This window comes from Haliaeetus leucocephalus, unplaced genomic scaffold (genome assembly GCF_000737465.1).
Source record: "Haliaeetus leucocephalus isolate CR32 unplaced genomic scaffold, Haliaeetus_leucocephalus-4.0 Scaffold351, whole genome shotgun sequence".
Taxonomy (NCBI): Eukaryota; Metazoa; Chordata; class Aves; order Accipitriformes; family Accipitridae; genus Haliaeetus; species Haliaeetus leucocephalus.
In genome coordinates, this window is record NW_010972787.1 from 5,068,775 (window position 1) to 5,084,263 (window position 15,489).

General features: G+C 36.2%; 1 protein-coding gene across 5 annotated transcripts in view; it reads left to right on the plus strand.

Moving 5' to 3' along the window:
• The window catches only part of PAN3 (PAN3 poly(A) specific ribonuclease subunit), a 76,472-nt gene that overhangs the window by 17,103 nt on the left and 43,880 nt on the right, over positions 1-15,489 (plus strand). For 3 of the 5 annotated variants that reach the window (XM_010572686.1, XM_010572687.1, XM_010572690.1), the window contains exons 4-6: positions 1,567-1,637; positions 3,878-3,940; positions 12,996-13,157. In XM_010572686.1, the coding sequence (XP_010570988.1) occupies positions 1,567-1,637; positions 3,878-3,940; positions 12,996-13,157 (296 nt within the window). Of the gene's footprint in view, positions 1-1,566; positions 1,638-3,877; positions 3,941-4,613; positions 4,659-12,995; positions 13,158-15,489 lie in introns of those variants that run through there. The other 2 variants (XM_010572689.1, XM_010572691.1) reach the window with 2 other exon arrangements.

The window sequence follows — 15,489 nt, forward strand, 5'->3', positions numbered from 1 at the left end:
GAGGTTTAAGGGAGTTGTTTTTGCTCCTCTGATTTGATGTGAGATGCAGTAGAACTTTATTTTTTAACAGTAGTATATTGTGTGATTACTTTTAATACAAATCTGAAGTGCTACTGAACTCATAAATTTCCAGCCTTCTCTTTGCTCCAGTGGGGAAAAACTAAAAAAAAGTCATTGTTGTTGACGTTATCATTATCATTTCAAGTGAAATGCTAGTTTGGTTATCTACCATAAAGCACTGATAGCTTAAGCAGTTATGTTGCTCCGCAATAGTATCCCTTTTTATTGTGCTTTTGAAGTAAATTATTGTGTGGAATGAATGTACAGGTTTTTATTCTTAAATTTAGGGTATACGGGTTTTGTGAAATGTATCACATAACTGATGATTTTTAATAGGTATTAAGTTTTGTCTTGTAAGCAGTACTTTACCTCTTAGAATTTTTTCCCTGTAATAGGGAACATGGTTTTCAACTGAACAAAATGTCTCTATAGTGCAGGCCTACATACTCACTAAAGAGGGTACTACTCCCTTTTGGCAAGGGCATGCATTTAAAATATGTTTCTGCTCTGAAAATTGCTGTGTGAATGACGTTCTAGAACTCCATTTGCATGTCTGACCCTGCAGCTAGTCTACTTATTAGGGTTTTAATTTTTTAAGCATGGTAGTAACTATTATAAAATTAACTTGCTTGAAAGTCAAAATTTGTAGGTTTTTTTTTTTTTCTTTTTTCTTCCTCCTGGTTCATTTCCAGTAGGTTTTGTGATTAATTCTGCTTCTTTTGTCCCACTGAACAATTAGCTATTCAAGGCAGTGGAGATCTCCAGTTTTAAATGCAGTTGGAGTTTGACTGTGACAGGCCAAATAGGGATGGTGATGCATGCGAAGGAGAGAAACCAGTTTAAATTCTGTTGTGTCTCAGGTCCTTTTCTTCCCTCTGCCTCCTGCTCTGCCAAGCTGTGCTTCACTTTCAGAATTACCCTTTTAAGGAGTATTGATTAATGTTGAAGAAAGCGTTTCATCAAACCACTGATGTTTACAGCTGGCAGTCCTCTGCTAATTTGACAGCTCTGACCATGCAGTTTGGAGTTTTAAGTTGCGTCTCTTGATTGTTATTCAGGTTTTGGTGCTTCAACTCTGGAAAGGATGCATAGGGACAAAGAAAAAGCAACAGAAAGCTACTAACAGAATGTAGACTTCTGCTACCCTTAGTTCTGATTTAAATTTGTGCAGAACAGTGACAGGACAAGTAAGATCCGCATTGTTAGTTGTAAGACTATGTTACACGGAAGATTACTAATTTCAGGTAAATGGAGATGAAGACTTTGGAATGTTAGATGGACGTTAAATAGTATCAACAGCAATTGAACTTACTAAATTCTGCTAATGAGCACCATTTCGGTTGAGCAGTTGCACAGAATCTAATAAATGCTCTGTTTTTTAGCAGTGTGGTTGCTAAACTTAGTTTTATCAAAAGGATTTTTGCCATACGGAAATAAGTTAAAAAATGTATAATTTCTTTTTAATATTTGAGGTATATAACATGTTGGTTTACGTTGTTTTTACAGATCCACTAACTTCACCAAATTCATCCTTGTTTAATGACTTTGCTGCCCTCAGCGTGTCTCAAAGGAGGAAGGTAGGCAACAACTAAATCTTAAGTAGCATATTTGTATATGAGTTGACAGGGAAGGAAGATCTGGAATAACTTGAAATGCTAGGTGAAATAAGGATGATTCTTCTAATGTTACTAGATTTATTCTAATATGTTGCTGCCAATATAAATAAGATGTTGCTACTTGATTTTTGCTACACCAGATCAGACTGCTGCTGCTATTAAGAAATATTCCAAGCACTTGTAAACTGAACTTTATAAGAATGCTTTGGATATGAAAATTAGGACATAGCCCATTGAATTTGAAAACAAATTGTTTTTATTGTACTGAGGGACAAGCCACCTGCAAGCCTTTATGACAACAAGTTCTGAATACGTTAAGAATCATTACCTTGTTTATTTGTACATAATGTGAAAGTAATTCTTACAGTTTGAAATGCATTTAGTTTGAAAGACACTCTATGATATTATTGGGAAGCTGGGGTTTGGGATTTTTTTCCCCCTCTTAACCTGTATTGAGAAATCTCTCTTTTGCTGAGGGCTAGACAGCATCTTTAGACACCTTTGACCTGCGCCAACACAGGTTGTGGTGTTTTCCAATTATGCACTTACAAATGCAGCGGCTGGAATAAGAGACAAAAGTTTGGTTACACCAGAGTTCTTTCTCATTTTTGTGAACTGTGGCTCATCAAAAAAAGACATTGTCTTCTCCCAACCAGTTATCAAATTTTACTTTCACTGACTTTCATGATTTACTAGTTTTCTTATTAGCCACATGATCCTGAACTTTCCTGTAATTGATAATGCATTGTCCTGAAAGCAAGTTACATCAGCACGCTTGTGACTTTTCACAGAGCTTCATTTGTGTGTTGGCAATTGGGAGCTCTGTATCATTCCTGCAGGTGAAGATTGAGCTTAAAGATAATTACCATCGCTGGCCCATCAGATTAATGTTCCTTGAAATGAAATGCTGTTGTAGAATGTTAATTTCCTAATATTATGATGTATCCAAACTGCATGGAATCTCTGAATTGCCTTTTTCCTTAATGCCAGTATAGTGCACTGGAAGTTGGATGTAAACAACTATAAATGTGTTGTTTTATGCACTTACTGAGGATAGTAAGAATGAAAATAAGCATACAGTCCTTTTTAACACAGTCTGCAAGAACTAAATATATACATACACACACCCCCCCATGCATGTGCATGTGTGTGAGTGTGTGTTTATGTATATAAACCACATGCACCAAAGAAAATGAACTATCATACAGAAGTATTGCAAGAGTGACCACTGCCTCTAAAAATTACTTCAAAGTTAATTAACAGTACAAAATGAAAACAAACCAATTAGTGTTTGAGTGTAAAGCTCAAATAACTCAAAAGCTCAATTACTAATGTAGAATCTTTTCTGACTTGGTCCCTTTTATCCCCAAGAAAAAAATCAGCAAATTAAGCCACTTGCTGCTAAAATAGTATCAAGAGAAAGATCTAGCTGTGAAACTGATTGACTTGGATTTTTTCCAGTTAATATTTCAGACTAAACTGGCATTAATTAAACAAGGTTTGTATTTTAGTTTGCATATTAATAATTTATTGTTTATGACTGCTATTTTGTAATGTATGTTTGTGTAAAAGGTTGTTAAGAATGGGGAACTTTTAATCTAATACCACTTGAGCTGTCTAAAATCTAGGCATCCAGGCTCCCTCTATAGTCAGCAGAGAGAGATGAGCAGCTTAAAAGAACGTTCAGCTCACACTGAGAATAGTATCTTGGGAAAGACTAGATGTCAGTGACTCCTTTAAGTGGATAAAAATTGATGGCTAAAGTTATGAGAAATCAATCACGCTTTTGTGACTGACTGACTTTTACTACCAGACAATGCATTGCAAATAGTCGTGGATGTAGCTTCTTAATATTTTTAGTATTTTTCGAGTACAATATTCAAATTGAATAAAGTGATTTCCTCAAAAGCACTAAATGCTTTAGTACCAGGTATTTAAAATCTTGTGTGATTTCTTCCCACCCCAGTAACTGGAATTTATTTAGAGCTTGAGCAATGTGATTTGTCAGGCCAGTGCTTGATGCCTGCTGTAACACGAGATGGATGGCCTTCTAGAAGCGTGTGCTTCTGTTCATTGACTCTGAAGGGAGCCTTGGTGACTAGCTCAAATGTAGATGTTTACAACATCTATTATTTGAGAAAAAAACCTTTCTGTTTTCTTGCTAAAAGCCCAGGGCTAAGGTTTTGTTTGTTCTGACCTAGCTGGCAAAACCAGCATTTCCTTCGTTTATCACTGACTTGGAGGACAGATATAATACAGTCTTGGTAAGTGAATAAAGAGTGATCGCTTTCGTTTACAAATTATGATTGTGATATTTTAAATATTTAGAACTATTAAGCTATTTGTAACTATGTAAAAACTGCATGTTTGTGTTGTGTAAAACCGTGAATAATTTCTGTAAAAGCATGTAATATGTAGGTGTGTTAAGCAAGGAAGTTAAGTTTATTAATTTTTATTGTCTCTGGGTATTGCTGATCTTATTATCCTGGCAGCCCTTTAACAATGGGCAAGCCATATAGACATAAATATTTTATATCAATAAAATATTAAAGATAAGACTTGATGATTATAATTGTGAATATCCTTGCTTTTTAATTAGACAGCTTTTTTGAACCTAGCTGGTGTGACTGGGCTATTTAAGTTGCTTATGATTATTTTGATGTTTAAAGACATTCTACTTCTTGTTTAAAAAGTAAACATAGTCTTTGAATTTTTATGAACGTTCTTGAGGTTATTTTCTCTGTTTAGAAATTATTAAACTGCATTTCAATTTTAGATTTCAGGAAAGCTAAGATTACTATTTAAAGACATTTTTATAGGATACTTAAAATGAAATCAAAGGAGCTAAGTATTTCTGTAGATGGAGCCTTGGTGGAGGTTCTGTCAACTATAAAATCTTCTGGATTTACTGTCCGCTTGTTGTAACTCCACATGCAGTAAGACAAGCAACCTTAAAGTGAATTTCCTATAAGAGATTTCCAGGTAAGTATTAATCTACAATGCACAAATAGGATTTGTGAAGCATGGAACAAAAGCTAGAGTTAGTAATAGACTAACCCTCTTTCTTGAGAATAATGATGTCACACTTACTTCATTTTTCAAATACATGTTATGCTTGTTAAAAGTAGGGTCGCATTTTGCACTTGAACTTCTTGGGTGTTTTTCCTAAATTGGCTTTAGCCATTATCTAGAAAAATGCTCCCCTCTAAACCCTGAAATGATCTGGCTGGAAAACTCCTTGCATTCATTTTGGTGGTTCTGGTAAACAGCTGATAAAAACATGTGCGACATAACCGATCAGAATCTGTTGCCAAGGGAAGGACAGCTTAATGCACTAAAAAGAAAATATATGATGAAACTTCTGTTTGAATTTGCTCTGAGACTGTTGCCGCCAATCCAGGCTAAAGGGTTCCCCTACTTGTCACTGGTCAGCCTTACAGGATAGTGAAAAGCATTGCTTTTACATTTTACTTTGTTTTTTCATACCTTCAATCCTCATGAAAACTGAACTCTTCTGAAAAGTTCCTAACATTGGTTTATTTCCATTTCATCTTTTTAATTGTTCAGTCACACCTAGAGGAGGGTGATTAAGGTGAGAACCACTGTTAGTCCACAGTCTGCAAGGAGTGAACCAACTGCTGTAGAGAACAACTTTCAATACAATTTGAATGCTGTTTCATATGTATTTTGAAGAAATATTTTTTTTTTTAGACTCCTTCCATTCGTTTTAGGTGAGTAAAAGCCAGGACCAAAACACTTAACTAGATTAGAATGGAAAGTGTAAGAGAGATTATTTGGACTGAAAGTCAACCAGAACAGGGTGCTGCTGTTTATTGCTCTCTATGGAGATCTACAGCGAGTAAGACTGGACAGCAGATTGTTTAATTTGTATACTTTGATCAGCAGTCATAAAGGTGCAGAGAAAATGACTTTGAAACAAAAGACTGCCTGGAAGCCTAGTCTGCATAAATGCAAGATTTTTAACGAGTACAAGGAGAATTTCCCCTCTCATGTTAAAAGAAAACAATAAGGCTAACTTCAGGTCCTGTGGAAACCAAATTCTTAAAACCTAAACTATTGCTAGTTTATTTCTGAGTCTCCTGTCCTCCGCCTAGTTTTGTTACTTGTTGGGAAGCTGCATTTCTCTCCAGCTTCCCGTCTCCAGCTATATCTTGACACCTCTGATACCTGATCTTTATCTTGCTCAGTGGTGTTCATTGAAAAGCCATGTGTGCTGTGTTTGGTCTTGCTTTATTTACCGTTAATGAAAATGTGCCGAGACAGTTGGTTTGTGTTTCATAGCCTCCTGAATACCATCTCAGAAGCATGAATCGTGTTCTGAGAAGTTGAGGGGTCATTACCAAACACCATGTCATGTCACTGTGTTGTAAACTGCAGAATTATGGCTGCGTAGACTTTATAATGTACCTGGACTAAATTTGTATTTCACACTTGAAATTTTCCTTCTGGGATTATACACCCCTACTGCAATAATTAAACATCACAGTTTCTAAGTGATGCAAAAACAAGTTGTTGCAGGAATATAGAAAGACAGACTCTGCTTCTAGAGAAAACTAATAAATGTTTGCAGGTAGTATGATGTTTACCTTGGTCTAAAATGTGTTTTAAGGGTATGATATCATTTTACATTTTTCTTTAGAATAGTTAGTTATTGGAATTGTTCCTTGGTTTTGTGCTCTTGCTGTCTTAGTAATTACTGCATAGTATTTTTCGGTTTTAAGTGTGACATGAGAGAATGTATTATTCGCATTCGTTTTTGTGTATGGATTAGTGATCATTGTGTTATGTAAGAAATCAAATTATTAAAGCACTTCCTTTTAGAAATATGTAACATTTTGACATTGATGAGGAGTTGTCATATTTTTGTTGCCTCATTCTATTGTGTATTTGAAGGAAAAGAGCAGAATAAGATGACTGCATAGCGCAGCACTTACCTTAGAATTGTATTAAAAAGACCTGTGCTTGTTTTGGTTTTGTATCTAAGCAGGTCAGATATATGTTTATGACCTACAGACATCTAAAACTTTAAACGCTACCCTCCCTCCCCATTTTTAAAGCATAACTTTACAGTTAGCCACCTATACTTTGTCAGGTGCAGCTTACAAGCTGAAGCAGTTAACTACAAGTGTAACTTTAATGTGCAAGATGCTTTTGCTTACATTTACAAGCTTTATTTGATTCTTTCTATGCCAAAGTGTATGTAGTCTTTAAGAGTGATTTGCAGTAAAATAATTGAAAGATTTTTTTTAACCTTGTGCACACATTTGTTGAAGACACTGTGCAAATATTTAAAGCAGCTAGAAAATAATACCAATTTTCAGAAATCATGTGCTTAGTACAGACCATAGTAAAAGGTGCATCAGTCTTTAGTCCTCTTTTACCTGTATTTTTGGTTCTTAACTGTGCATTACTTTTCCACTATTTTTATAAGTAATATAAAAACTTCTGGCCTATTAGAAAAGAGACCCTTAAACATAAAAAACCCTGTAGTTTTCTCACTGGGTGCCCCTTTAGCAATGGAGTTTTTGAAAGTATATCTTGCGGTGGTGGTATTCTGGCAAGTCTTCACTACATAGTTAGATCTGCTCTAATGATGGTGGAAAAATGCCTGCTTTTTCACCAGCTTATTTCAATTCAGCAGGTGGTATTAGTTTCTTAGTAAAGAACTTAGTATAACTACATCTGTGCTAGGTTTTAGCTGTCGTGGTAATTTATACCTCATCCAACCTTGCTAGGCTGCAGAAATGGTGAGAAAAGATTTGAATTAGGTATGTCAGTTTTCCTTAGCTCCTTCTGAACCCTTCAAGATTTTCATGTCTTCAGCATACATACTCATGAAATACACTTTTTAGTGTGTACACCTCAAAAGTTTTCCTTAGCTATGGTTTAAAATGCATAATGTAATGCTTGATCTGTTGCAGCTTTTGCTCTAAAATTTGATTCAACCGAGAATGGATGGTTGGGGTTTTTTTTTTGTTGCAGTGATCGTGTATGTTGCTCTGGAATAAGACCTATTTCTATGCCAAATTGCACATTTTAGTTTTCTTTGGGTAGAAGAATCTTTTTTTGTTTGTCTCTGTATGATACTTTTTAACTAGTGAAAGTTTTATCCCCAGCCCAACCTAGGGTTTCATGAACAATTTAAAAAAAGGGTTCCAGATGGAAGGGTGGCTAGTCTGTAAGTTCATGTAAATTCAATGTATAACATTATAAACTTAAAAATTATAAACATTATAAATGTTAGCAATACTCTTCCTTTTTTCATAAAAAAGAAAAAAAAAACCCACCCAACAACAAACACCAAAAAACCTGTTGACCAGGCTCCTATTCCTTTTTTTGTGGACATCAAAGTAAAAAAATTGGTTTCAACCCTCAAAAGTTGAGATACAGAAAATGAGTATTGTCCGCCTCTCTACCAGTGAGAGGTTGTAATGGAAGAGGAGAGAGTATCTTGGTTAGCAACAAACCCAAACCACAGGAAGGGGTTTTTTACCTCTATTGGCCATAAAACTTAAAAAGTAACAACAAGACAACTTCTCGTTTTCATATTACCAGCTTGCAGATCTGTTAGGATACTCCTGGCGACTATACCTAATGTTCAGGTGTAACACCTTGTAGAACTCACTACTAAATCCAGTTACGCAGTTGCAATCACAATTAAGATGCTTCTTAGCTGATTGTGCCTGTATAGGGATTCTGCCCAGACTTTTGTGCTTTTCCTCAATAACGTATTGAAGTTCATATCCATAGCTTAGCTGCGTGTTTCAAGTACTGTCTTACTCCAGCTAATCGGTTATGGCTGTTGGGTGAAAATAGCAATGATGATACCAACGGCTTGTAGTTAACTTTTAGTTTTCAAGACATAATACAACAAAACTTGATTCTTTTTCAGTAGACTAGCATCCTAGCTGAGTGTTTAACCTCTTTTTCCAATGGTCTCTGCCACTAACTTCTGTTGAAAAACTGAAGTCTTACAAAACAAATCAATGTTGAAACTTAAATTGCATCTATTGCTTAATTTTGTTGCAAGTAGTACAAGGAAGATATGATATTGTGTACCTGATCTTTCCTGTCTGACAATGTAATATTTATTATAATCTGATTGTACATTGCAGATACAGTCAACTCACTGTACAACAGATGAGCCCTAGCTAATGCTACTGTGATACCTTTTAGCTATGGCAATTTAAGGTAATGCTGCTTAATTTAGCCTGCCATGGGGAAGGCTTAAGATCACTTCTATTTGCTTCAGTAGTATATGTACATAGACAGCATTACCATAGCTCAGATTGTTCACAATACTTTGAAACACAACAGCCTGCTCACGTGTTTGTATGCCAAACTTAACTGTGCATTTTTTAGTACACAAAATATCTTGTAAATCTAAAATTCAAAGCCCACCAGAGGTAAGTGCATTTTAAGGAACAGAAATGTAATTTGGGATACAGGTGATCCTGAAAAAATCCAACTGCAGGTCTTCAGTGGAAAAAAACTTTGGAATTGTGTAGTTTGATTTGCCATCTTATCCAGACTTAAATATTACATGGAAGTTATTACACAGGAGGAGTCTATACAGTTTAAATCTTTGTAAACCTTTTCTTGTTGGATGTATTCCTCTACAATAGCCTTATAACGTCTTATGCCAGTAGTATGTCCAACCCTGAATTAGAAGGAGGAATTGCCCACTGTCCATGGAACAGGAGGAACTAGGGGCAAAGACACTGTTAGAGCAAATAGTAGCAAGAAAATAGACTTGCTAAGCATGTTCCCAGATGACTTGTTGAATGAATGGGAAGCAAATAATTAAGCTGACTTGAGGAATAGTTTCTAGTGTGGGCTAATTAAGTTACTCATCTGTGGTAGTGTTCTGTTGTGAAGATGCTACTCAGGAAGGACCTGTTTGGTTTTAGAGTGGATTTCTTTCGTTCAAGTGTAATGTTTCTTCAACTGTGGGGGTTTACCTTTCCTAATATAACACCTTCCCTCTAATCATGCCAACCAATGGCTTCCTGCCATTAATTGCTGGCAGCAGCTTGGTTCTACAGGGCAAGGGTTATAATTATTAGCTATGGTTGAAAATGCTTACCCTTCTCACCCTGGGGATCCAAGCTGTTACTAGCAATTAAAGGTAGTTAGCTGTTCCCTGCCTCATGTAAACATTTGCAGCCAGTAATTGCTACTGCTTCACACTTCTTTGCCCTGAAGGAACTGAACTCTTCCAGTAATGCTTTGTAATAATTTGGTTTTGTTGGTTTTTTCTTTCTCTTAGATTTCATTTTAATTATTGTAGTTTAACCTTATTTTTCCTTTTAAAAATAATTGTGATGTTTTTGACCTTCCACAACTCATTTGGAACTTGTAACCATATTGGGAGTTGCAACCTAGTTTGAGAAATAACTTGCTAAAGGATTATGAAGTATTTAAATGCTTTAGCCACCTTCCCCCCACCTCAAAAAAAAAGGTCAGTATGTTGAACTATCCCTTCATCTGTATGGCTGAACAGGTTTTTTTACCTCATAGAAAGACTTCAGGGAAGGCAAAAGTGCAATTGCTTTAGTAATCGTCCAAGAGAAATTGTCCCCGTGCCAAGAAGTTGGGTTGGTTTGTCCAGATTGTCATGCCTCTGTGTTTTAGGTAGATATATTAGTTTAGTTCAGAAACAATCAGTGGCTGATGAGTTCCTGCTTGTTTCAAGATGAACTGTTCTGTTTCTGTTGCTTTATTTGCTGCTCTGTGTAGAGGACAGGGATGTAGCAAAGTCGATATGCTTATTCAAACTGTTCAATCTATTTGATCTTTCAAACCCTTCTGTTGAACCTCTCCTCTTGGCAGACACTTTTTTCTGTGTTTTCTGGTCTCCTCTAAACTCAGATTGGATTTCTGAATCAAATGCCATTTTGCTCATGGAAACAAGTGTAATTTAGAATTACTTTGATGCAAATAGGCTGACATTTATTTCCAAATGTTAATATTGTATACTCCATCTTCTAATGTCTGTATGAACAGTAAAATTCTGGCCTAATAATCCCCTGGTGATGTTTTATAGTAGATAGTGAAAGTAAAATTTTAATTTAGTCTCACCCACTTCTTAGTTTAATTTTTTCATACCAGTAGGCCAAGAACTATTGGTATGTGAACTCATATTGTCTCTGTGTTGCTTTATGGCATAGAATTGACCATTGTTTGCACCCCCAGCCCCCCAGTATGGTCCTTCATAAAGCCTAAAATACAGTTTCATTCTGTTGCCCGGAATCTGAATCCCATTGTAACCGAAATAGCCTCCCTCCACATTGGCTCAGTTCCTCTTTTGTTTTGGTTCTCCTTTTCAAAATATTTATAGATCACCATTTATTATGGAGGATTAAAAGAACCCTTTATGAATAGGATTGTGTTTGGATACTGTGTTGTAGTCCAGTAGTCTGAGGCATTCTGTGTCCCTGCACTTGGTAGAACATGGAGAGAGGTGGGGAAGCTGCCAGGGAAACTATTACTCTTCATTATGTTATTATTTCCAATAGCCAGGCTAAGGAAAACTCATACTGCATTCAAACCCTGCCCTAAAGTCCAGCATTATTTGTATGTCTGGCTTCTCAGAACTTACAGCTTTGGACTTATGATATTAGTAGTCCTTCTGAATTACTAAGATGGTAAGTTGCCCAATAGTTGAGTGATTCTTCCAATAAATGACCAATATTTAGATTTTCCATGATCAGGTTTGTATTTGAACTATAGCAGGACTTTGTACTACTGATCACACAGTTTGTGAAATTTCTAATTGGTATGGCAAAATTCAGTCTTGTTTGTTGTTATTAACATTGGTTAACTTGATCTTAACTGTGGAGTTTATTGCCTTTGTTGTTTATAGTCAATGTTGGTATCCTTGGAGTCTTTTTGCTGTGTGGGGATTTTTTTTTTTTGTTTTAGGGTGGTTTGTGGGGGTTTTTGGGGGTTTGCTTTTTTTTTTTTTTTTTTTTTTGGCAAATGAGGTACTAGTGACTCTGCTCATTTTTAGAAGTAGAGGAGGGAATCTGTTTAGGTTTTGTTTTTGCAGCCATTTTATGGTAGCTTTGTCCTGTGTTTTACAAATTGTGTGTGAGTGGGGAATCTTCTCCAATTAGATTCTCACCTTGTTTCCTGAGGAACAATTTTTAAAATGCATATCAAGGTACACTTTGCTAAGATTTCTAAGGTGCCAGATGAAGTAGATATCTGAATAAAGGTAAGTTAAGTTTTGATTACTTAAAAAGTGGTCTATATCCAGATGATGATAGTTGCATTTTCACAATAAAAAACCCACAAAAAAAACAAAAAAAAAACCCCACAGCAAAAGAAAAACAGACCAACCCCTGCAATTTGGTCCAATTGTTGATGGTCTATATATGCATAGATACTGAAATAATTCTTTTGGTGGTATTTGCTATCTAGGTAGATACACATAGGTTTGAAAGCATAGAGCAACCTGGGGAACTTCTGTACTTTAGCTGTTTGAAAGCCTTTAACAGATTGTTGTGGTTTGGTTGGTTTTTTTACAGTGTGCTTTTTTTAATTTAATGTTCATATCATGCTTATGAATAGTTTCATTTGTAGAGATCATTGCCAATGTAATAGAAATGTCACTTCTATTGAGGTGCAAGTACCTCATGCATGTTACTTCCTCAAGCATGTTTTATTTTCTCAATTTTAAGTCAGTTTCCAGTGCATTTATCATGGTAATTGTTGTTTGTTTTCACTTAAGACAGTAGCTGACATTAGTCTTTTGAATATTAACTTGAGCAGAAATGTTTTTCTCATTGAGTTCTGCTGCAATTGGCTACTCTGTTCTACCTGATTTTTAAAAGCAGGTCTTCAGGATATGAGTCTTGGAGAATTTGGATTTAAAAAGAAGCATACAAAAGCCAATGTTAATTTCTTGTTTGATAGAAATCTCAAGGGAAGTGTTCATTATTATGATGTGATTGAAGGTATCTATTTGAGAAATATGGATTTTTTTAAACAATTCCTCCTTTTTACAGAATTCTCCAATTTATACTCCTATTTCGGTGGCTGACTTGTGATGGACAGTTTCGCTTACAAATAATTAGTAGTCCCTGAAGGTTCTTTTCTTTTTTTTTTTTAAAGTATTGTTTATTATAACCAAATAGTCAGGATTGAAAGGAAACAGTCTCAGATAAATTTTACTTGCAAATTGTTTCCTATTCCACCAATCCAGAAATCATATCACAGTGTAATACCTGTTTTAGTGTAGCTGTAGATGAGGGTTGTTAGGAGTGGCCTGGTTTCTCTCCTTCTTTTTCGTAGCCCAGGAAGTATCGACTGGGGATGCTGGATGAGAGGATAGTTCCGGTGGGATCAAAAGCAAGAAAATCAAAGAACCCTATCGGCTGTCTGGCTGACAGGTGTAAAACAGGAGTACCCATCAATATGGTTTGGTGGAACAGAGTCACAGAAAACAATTTACAGGTAAAATTATTTTTTACTAGTCACTTTTTCAGTATTTTGGATGCTTTATTTTAATTTTTGGGCTATGTTAGAAGCAGTTACTCCAAATACGGGTTGAGATCAGATCAAATATTTATTTCACAAAGTAGGCATAGTGGCCCTCCAGGAGAGTGGCTCGGAGATGTTTTATTCTCTTCACCCAGTGCTGTGCTATGTACATTGCTTGATTATGTTATAATCTCCAGAGGAGGAGCAAAAGTAATCACTAAATGTATTCTAAAAGCAAACAAACACAACCTTTTATTTTAATTATCACATGAAGAAGGTTTCTACTGGCAAAATGAGTAATCTTTGTTAAAATGATTGACACTTAATGCAAATAAGTTCACTCAGCACAGAATTTGAAGATGTCACTACCATGATCAGAAAGTGTAAATTCTTGATTTTTATGTTGGGATAGTTTATATTGCTCAGCTTGTTTGTTAAACTTTATTGTTACTTTATTCCTGAATTTTCTTCAGCTCCTTAAGAGGGGGGAAGGTACAGCTGGATTTGAGCATCTCTGTACAGAAGTAGCAGGTTATTCTTGGGATGATAATGAAGGATAATTCTAGTCTAGGAGGAATCTGCTCCATGTCCCTTAAAATGGGGTGTAGATTGAAATTATTATAGTGGTGGGAACTGCAACGCTGCTGCTAATACTGTTTTGCACTCGTGCAGTGCTTTTGATTCTCCAGAGATCGTTGCTTTAGTCTTTCTATAAGGGTTGTGTTCTTTTTGATGTTTTCTGAGTGAGGTGGGTAAATTGACAACAGACTTACAACTAGAATTTGTGGCACCTTAAGAGTTTCTTTCAGTTCACTAAATTTCTGCCATGTAAGGGCCAACATGAAGTTAGTATGGGAGCCCTGCCAAATGCAAAACCAGTATTGATTACTTGATATTTGGACATCTTTGTGTTACTGGAATTGGGAGTCATGGGCAGCATGATGCAGGCAAACTGATGCTACATTGTGTAGGAGCATTTGGGCTCAAGTCTGTCTTGGCCCTTTTGCTGCTGGGGCAGCAGCACACCCAGTGGTGGAGAAAAGATGAAGCATAAAAGAAATATCGGTAGAAGGACCAGGTAAGGTTGCAGAGGCGTGGTTGGAGCCTGTGAAGCATTACTTTTCTCAAGGGAGAGAAGACTGACAGATTGACTTTATCATGTGTATCTAACGGGAGTGTAAACCATAATTAGTAGACAGTTGCTCTGAGAAGAGAGAATCAGGGAATTGGTCTTTGAAGTTCAGGTGGATGTTAAAGGGCAGGAGAAGCCTCGTTTGTACTCATGCCCTGCATTATTTTCTCTGCTGTTCAGTGTCCCTGCAAGGTTTGTCATTGATCTATTCCACTTAGAATAGAGCAGAACAACTTAGTGTTTCTGGAGGCTGGAGAGCCAGTAGTCTGAGACTTGGAGCTTCTGGCCAGGAGCAATTGTCTTCTCAGTACCTGTGCCCTCCAGAGTTGTGTTGGAAGCGTGGCAAAGGGAAGCTCAAGGTCCCCTGGCTTTCTGAGATTAGTGGGAATAGCTTGGGATTGGGTGCAGAGCACGTGGCTTTTCAAGGGTGCAATTCCAGGCTCCTTTATTGTGCCAGAATCTCAGCTGTGTAATTGATTTAAACTACGTACAGCGTAATATTTTCTATTATACGGTACAATTACATAGCTTCTCATGGAGATGTGGGTCTTAAGGAAAGCATGTATACACATATGTGGTGGAAATAAGAACAGAAGAATGTTCCAGCTATTGGAAATAGAATTGGAGGAGAAAAAGGAGGGATTGCAGAGAAACACGAGTCTGGCAAGACTGAATAGGGAAAAGTGTAAAAACAGGCTGCAAGTGAGGTTATGAGGATATATAAAGCTCTACACAGATGAGAAACCAAATTTTGTCTTGATGTTTTCATTCTGATCATTGTAAATCTTTATATTGTAGTGTGAACATTTTCTAAGTTACCATTAAAACAAAGCTTGAGAATTGTTAAAAATAGGAAATTTTAATTATAAAAGCACAAAAAATGGCTGGCAAAGTTTGGAACATGAAACTACGTAAAAATGGGTAGTTTAATACTGAGATTTCAGATTGACCTTTTTTTTCCTACTTGATTATGTATGTGATCCACAAATAGCGTTGCTCTTCTGTGTTTTGAAATACAGGCTGTTTAGAAATTTTTGCAGGTGTGAATATAGGTTATACAAACTAAATTTTGGCCAATGGTGAGTGCAAAGCAAAAAGTAGAAAGGTTAAATTATGATGGAGGCACATCTGTTTGAGGGTATGTTTTTTTTGTTTGTGTTTGAAGATGAGAAA